Source organism: Peromyscus maniculatus, chromosome 1, assembly GCF_049852395.1.
Source record: "Peromyscus maniculatus bairdii isolate BWxNUB_F1_BW_parent chromosome 1, HU_Pman_BW_mat_3.1, whole genome shotgun sequence".
NCBI classification, from domain to species: Eukaryota; Metazoa; Chordata; class Mammalia; order Rodentia; family Cricetidae; genus Peromyscus; species Peromyscus maniculatus.
Window position 1 is genome coordinate 114,315,942 of NC_134852.1, and position 7,431 is coordinate 114,323,372.

At 38.3% G+C, this 7,431-nt stretch overlaps 1 protein-coding gene across 1 annotated transcript; it reads right to left on the minus strand.

The window, feature by feature from the left end:
- Positions 1-6,004: 6,004 nt before the first annotated feature.
- On the minus strand, positions 6,005-7,130 carry LOC143272199 (olfactory receptor 51A4-like). The gene is made up of 2 exons (XM_076566084.1): positions 6,209-7,130; positions 6,005-6,030 (listed from the first exon to the last, which is right to left on the minus strand). The coding sequence occupies exons 1-2, from the start codon at positions 7,128-7,130 to the stop codon at positions 6,005-6,007; spliced, it is 948 nt and encodes a 315-aa protein (XP_076422199.1).
- Between the last annotated feature and the right edge of the window lie 301 nt (positions 7,131-7,431).

Consider the following 7,431-nt stretch of genomic DNA (forward strand, 5'->3'; position numbering starts at 1 on the left):
AACTAGAAAGACATTTCTATGTTCACACCTTTTATGAATTTTAAAAGATTTATTTTTGTATGTATGTGCTTTGGCTGCATTTATGTACATTTACTACATGTGTGTCTGGTGTCTGTGAAGGCCATAAGAGGACACCGGCTTCTCAGGAAGCAGAGCTACAGACATTTGTGAGCCACCATGTAGGTGCTGGAACTGAACCTGGGTCTTTTTCAGGAGCAGCAAGAGCTTTTAACTGCTGAGCTATCCCTCCAGCCTCCCCTTTATAATTATCTGATCTCATTGGATTTGCCTGATTATTTAAGAGAAGAAGGGGTGGTGTTGACTCTGGAGGAATTTCTGCATTTGTTTTCTAGAATTTCAGCGGAATCATCAAATTTGATTTTTCAGTAGCTTTTCAAGGCTGGGATCCAAACCATGAGTTCCTCCTTAATTTTCACTTGTGACACCTACAGATTTGAGTAGTCCCTCTCTGCTGTGTTTCCCTAAAATAGTCTGAGTTTTTTAGACCTTCTAGAAAGAGATCTTCTTATTCACCTTCAAACCAACAGTTAATTTTAATCAAGTCAATCACTGAAATAGAGAGGCAACTTGACAGCCCCGAACATTTCTAAGTTTCCTTTTGACACATCTAATGTATTTAAAAAACTCCCTTCAAAGTTTTACTTTCTTATTCTGCAACAATCAAAAAGCATTATAATTTAAAATAAAATTTCCTTTCTTGGTGTTCTCTGAACAAAACCACATCTTTGATATTTAATAGTTTTCATTTTCAAAACACACTACACTCTCCTTTTATGCTATTTTTTTTACTTTAAAAATGTTTTTACAATAAAATTAAAATTCTTCCTCCTTTTCCTTTCCTCCCTCCAGATCCTCACAGATATCATCCCTTGAATTCCTTCCATAGCCTGCCCCCAGCTCATTCCTGTTGGCTTTTGTGGCAGGGTCTCCTGTATCCACTCATGCTGTCCTTGAACTTGCTATATGGAGAAGGATCACTCTTTTCTCCTGATCTTCCCACTCTCCCTCCTGAGTGGGAGTACTGGGACTCCAGGTGTACACCACCACTCCAGGTTAATGTGGTACAGGGGATCAAAATCAAGGCTTCTTATAGGTTACACAAGAACAATACTAAGTGAGTTACATGCACAGACCCCCTTGTTTACCTTTGATACAGAATTATTATGTTACTATTTTTTCTAGTTCCCTTTCTATATATTGATTGCAGTTCTTAATAATCAAAAACCACTCTTTTACAGAGAAACACAGGAAGAAGACAATTAAAAATTGTTCTGAATCAGCATCTTATAATGTCTTAGAAAACTCATTATTGATCATTATACAATTGATAGAGGCATCTGAATCTTCATCTCACAATTTTCAAGTGAGATACAGACATATTTTGCTTATTTAGTTCTGTCTACCATGTATAAAAGTAAGTTTGCTAAAAGAACTTAAAATTAAAGTAACACAGGGTGGTAGGTGTTCTTATCTAGATTTAGTAAATATCTGTTTAGTAAATGTTTAGTAAATATCTGTTTACTTGACAGCATAATCTGAATGCTGTAAGACACCTAAAAGCATTTGGAAACTATTTTCATCATGTAAATTATAACACTAAACCTAAGCTATGATCTTGGAAAATTCCTATTAACTGTTTTTATAGTGTATACATGTTAGACATGCATTACAAAACAAAAGTAGTTAAATGCCTAGCTCTTTGTTTTGATATAAAGCTTGATGAGCATGTTTAGTATTAAGCAATAAACAGTATTAAGCAATCATTTTTTACTGTTTTATATTCATAAATTAGTCCTTATTTTGGTGTACTAGTCTTTATAGTCTTAAGCATTCACTTGATACATTATGCCTTATAACTATTAAACCAAAGAAACACAAATAGAAAAAAACTATATTTCTATTATAATTATTGCAGACAGCTAAGGGGACACACCAGTTATTCTAATCAATCGTATTAAACTAGTAGGACCCCAAGAAAGACACGGGGATCACCCAATGACGGAGAAATGGATGAGATCTACATGAACAGCCTGGACATGAGTGGGGGTAATGAAGGGCAAGGGTCCAGGGAAAGAGAGCTTGGGGGAGTGGGAGATCCCAGCTGGATCAAGAACAGAGAGGGAGAAAAAGAAATAGGAGACCATGGTAAATGAAGACCACATGAGAACTGGAAGAAGCAAAGTGCCAGAGAGGCCCACAGAAATCCACAAAGATATCCCCACAATAGACTGCTGGCAATGGTCAAGAGACAGCCCGAACTGACCTACTCTGGTGATGGGATGGCTAAACACCTTAATTGTCGTGCTAGAAACCCCGTCCAATGACTGAGAGAACTGGATGCAGAGATCCATGGCTAGGACCATTAGCGAGAAAGAGGAGGGTTTATATGAGCAGGAATTGTTGGAACCAAGGTTGGATAAAGCACAGGGACAAATAGCCAAACGAATGGAAACACATGAACTATGAACCAAAAGCTAAGGGGCCCCCAACTGGATCAGGCCCTCTGAATAGGTGAGACAGTTGATTGGCTTGATCTGTTTGGGAGGCATCTAGGCAGTGGTACTGGGTCCTGTGCTCATTGCATGAGTTGGCTGTTTGAAACCTGGGGCTTATGCAGGGTCGCTTGGCTCAATCTGGGAGGAGGGAACTGGACCTGCCTGGACTGAGTCTACCAGGTTGATCTAAGTTCTTGGGGGAGGCTTTGGCCCTGGGGGAGGTGGGAATGGGGGGTGGGCTGGGGGGAAAGGGGAGGGGGAAGAACAAGGGAATCTGTGGCTGATATGTAGAACTGAATTGTATTGTAAAATAAAATAAAATTAAATTAAAAAAGAAAAAACTAGTATCACCTACTAAATATTTATTTAAAACATTTAAATTAGTTTCTGTATCTTAGTGAATTACAGAATGTACAATTTGTGTAGAAATTTCATTTATTTTGAAGTCAATAGGAATAGAATTCATTTATGGTATTTAAATTAATTTTCTATGCTGGCCAGAGGTAAAAAATATCACTTATGCATAACATAAATACATACATACATACATAAATATATATAGATACAAAGAGAAATTTTATATCATTAAAATTTCAGTCCTGAGCTAAAAAAAATGGTAATTCAAAACTTACTAGTTTATATAAAACTTACACCTCATATTTACTCTACTTACACTTTTTTCTGACAAAAATGAGAGGAACTGAACATTAATGACTTACAAAAGAATAAATATAGGTTATATATGTATGTATATAAATGTTTTTGAGACAGATTTTCATGTAGCAAAGGCTGGCTTTTAAGACACTATGTAGCGAGGATGCCCTTAGACTCTCATCCTCCTGCTTCTTCCTCCTGAGTGGTGAGATTATAGGTGTGAACCATCATTTGTAGCTTTATTTTTTAATCAAGCTTTTGGAGAACACTTTTAGGAAACATTTTAGTCTTTAATGCATAATCAAATGGAGACTTTGCACTACCGTTTAGGTGATATTTGAGGAGACATGCAAAGCTGTCTGGTTGCTTCCAAAGCCAGTGTTTTGTTAGATATTAGTTTCAATTAATCTATTTCTTTCTTGATCAGGTGGACACTTTCATTTTGGTTGTAAGGAGGCACAAGTCTCCTGAGGGTTCTGATATTTTAGAATTCTGATATCCTGGTAGTGGCAGGGGGTTTATGGGCCAAGGTGGGGAGGAAAATGTGTCAGAGGTGGACAAAGGGGAGGATGGTGTCAGAATCAAGAGCAGCGGTAGAAGGACAAAAGGGAATTGGAGGGGAAATTGAAAGCTAAAGGAGGAAGGAAGAGCAGACACAGTGGGAAGGAGTGTGTGTTTGGGATCTTAGCACAACTTATGTACTGTACTCAAATCTCAAGAACAAAGAGTTGTCATTCCTGTGATTCAACTGATTTCCCCTCAGTACAATGGTTCAGAAATCTGACTTATCAGTGGATCTCTAGACAAGAGTGACAACAGGGGCTCAAAAATGTGACATAGAGTCATTGGTAGGTGATTATCAGCCCAATTATCATTTAGTTGCTAAGCTACAGCATCATGAAACTTATAAAAGAACTGCAAAATGACTTTATCTACAGGAGCTCTCATGGTGGTATAGGGCACTCATGGGTCTTTGTAGTAGGGGAGAGCGATTAGGCTCAAGTCATAATAACTGAATAAAAGTAGAATTGATGAACTGAGAATGTATGAACAAGTTGGTTGATGGATGAGAAATGTCTAATAGTAAACATCAAGCTACAGGATGGTTTGGATTTGCCGATGTTGCTTGCTGAATGTAGGTCAAGATGATCAATTATCAAACAAGCAATTGTAGAATATTTGGAATCCACTTATTATTTTGGGATAATCTAATATAAACAGTGAAGCATTTGGGTTAAACAAACTTAAAAAAACTCTTACCAAAATTGTACAATGTAAAGATGAGCATGGGAATGGAAAGTTGAGGCTTAGTTGAGAAGATAGTTGTAAGTAAAACTGAGCAATATGCTCCAGGATCTTTTTTTGGTTTATTTGTTTATTTATTTTAAGCCCCAATACTATTTTATCCCCCCCTCTTCCCAGTTCCTCTCCACCCCCCATCCACTTCTCCTCCACTGTTTCTCTTCAGATACAGGCAAGCCTCCTATAGATATCAGCCAGGCATGGTTTATCAAGTTTCAGTGAGACTAGTCTTACTGCTCAAGAATCTTTATCATTGTGTATAATTGTTATGGAGATGTGAAAGACAGACAGCTGTCTATATATTGCATGAACTAGATGATTTGTTTGAAGGGTCAATATGGACGTGTTTACGAAAGTAAAATAAATAAATAAAAGTATTTATCTAACAAAAACTTTATCCTCATTATTTGTTTTAATGGTTTCTTGTGTAAAATTGTCATTGTACATATCAATTTGGGTATATGAGCTGCAGGAGTGTATTTATAGTTGCCAAGACACTGTGTTGAATGGGAATAGTTTAAATGATGAGACTACCTTTGGTCACATTTTCTCAATAACCCAGTTTTCATATGAATGTATATTTTCAGTTTTCAAATAAACATATTGAATATTCCTTTAAGGACTATAAAAGGTTGTAATACCATAATCTTAAGACTGAACTTGCCTAAATTCTAATAACTTTGATGCAGGAAGGTATTCTACAGGCTACCAAAAGAGAAACATAAACACCAACCCAGATACAAAACTTTTGACCTACAGTCTGTCCTGTCTGCAAGATATGCTAGGACAATGTCAACACAGAGCTTGTGGGAGCAGCCAACAGATGTCTGATTTGATTTAAGGCCCAGTCCACGAGAAGGGACCTATACCCAGAATGGCAAGGGTGACCAAGAACCAGAGACTGGATAGCCCAGAGCCTAGAGTAAAACAAATACTACAGGTCTAAAAATATATCAATAAAATGACTCCTAATGATATTCTGATATACTCAAAGATCATTGCCTTATTCAATTATCATCAGAGAACCTTCCTCCTGCAGCAGATGAGAACAGATGCAGACAACCAAAGACAGACATCCCAAGTGCACACACACACACACACACACACACACACACACACACAGAGAGAGAGAGAGAGAGAGAGAGAGAGAGAGAGAGAGAGAGAGAGAGAGAACAAGAATGAGAGAGAGAGAGGGAGAGAGAGAGAGGGAGAGAGAGAGAGAGAGAGAGAGAGAGAGAGAGAGAGAGAGAGAGAGAGAGAGAGAGAGAGAGAGAATTCCTTGGAAACATCGTTCAAAATGGGATGGATGCCTCTATCAAGCACCTCCCGTCAGAACTCTGGGAACCCTACAGAAGAGGAGGTAGAACTAAGTCAAGAAATTTGCAAGGCTTATTCTTTGTTCATGGTGAATATATACAAAAATGATATTGAAGAGTTAACATACAGTATGGGTATTTATTGATTCATTCAGTTTCATTTTAATCAGACAATTTTTATCACAAATTGGATTTTCTTTAGATTAAACATCTTTGTCAGCTTTGTTTTTGACACAGTTTCTCTAGTATCACATTTCTTTTTTTTTTTTTTTTTTTTTTTGGTTTTTCGAGACAGGGTTTCTCTGTGTAGCTTTGCGCCTTTCCTGGAACTCACTTGGTAGCCCAGGCTGGCCTCGAACTCACAAAGATCCGCCTGGCTCTGCCTCCCGAGTGCTGGGATTAAAGGCGTGCGCCACCAACGCCCGGCAAGTATCACATTTCTTATCTGTTGACTCTTCACACAGTATATAATGGGATTCATCACTGGAGGCACAAGCAGAAAAATGTCAGCCATGAGGATCTTAGATATAGGAGAACTATGGCTGGCAAAGCGGTAGATAACAGCTAGGGAGATAACAGGAACATAGAAGATGAGCACAGCACAGATGTGGGAGACACAGGTACTGAGGACCTTGAGCCTTTCCCTTTGGGATGCAATGCCCAACACTGCTCTCAGGATCAGTGCATAGGACAAGAAAATAAACGCTATGTCCAGGATGCCTGTGAGAGCCACAAATAAACCATAGATGACATTGAACTTGTTGTCTGAGCAGGCCAGCTTCATGACATCCTGGTGGAGACAGTAGGAATGTGACAATAGATTCTTCTTGCAGTATCTTAGATGTTTCAGAGTTGTAGGGAAAGGTAGGATCAAGAACACATTCTTGAGAGCAAAAGCAAGCCCAATTTGAAGGACCCTGGCACTGGTAAGGATGGAGGTGTATCTTAGAGGGTTACAGATGGCAATAAAGCGATCAAAGGACATAATGAGAAGTACAGATGACTCCAGAGCTGAGAATTCATGAATGAAAAACTCCTGGACAAAACATGCATTAGGAGAAATTTCTGGAGAATTGAACAAGAAAACCTTGAGCATGGTAGGGAGAGAAGAAATGGATAGTCCTAGGTCAGAGAGAGCCAACATGGAGAGGAAATAATACATGGGCTCATGCAGAGAAGGCTCTGATTTTATAAAAAAGAGGATAGTGCAGTTGCCCAGGATGGCAACAGTGTACAGGAGACATATGGGGATGGAGATCCAAATGTGGGCAGATTCCATCCCTGGAAATCCAACCAAATAGAAAGTAGAAATTTCAGTAATGGAGATGTTGAGAATGGACATACCAGCATGTGTGGGCCTCAAGATGAATGGCTCCAAAGAGGTGTGTTGTGGTGCTGAGCATAGAATAGCTTAAATGCCTGACTTTGTCCTATTGAAACTCTCAAGGTGCTGTCAAACCAAGAGATACAGGAATTATTCTTAGAAATACAACCAACATGGAAGAAAATAGATTAGAAATAACCATACTAGTGCATATTAATACCCAATCATCCATTAAAAATCATCACAGGTCACATAAAAGAGAACTCTGAATTCTTTTCTTCTTGGAATCTATTATTTCCTGTTTTTCATTTCTGTTTTA

Excerpts from the sequence above, each read along its gene's own strand:
- LOC143272199 (XM_076566084.1), bottom strand. The coding sequence starts at position 7,130 with ATGTCCATTCTCAACATCTCCATTACTGAAATTTCTACTTTCTATTTG. Across the intron at positions 6,031-6,208 it reads AAATGTGATACTTGCCGGGC|AGAAACTGTGTCAAAAACAA; the intron begins GTTGGTGGCGCA and ends ATGTGATACTAG.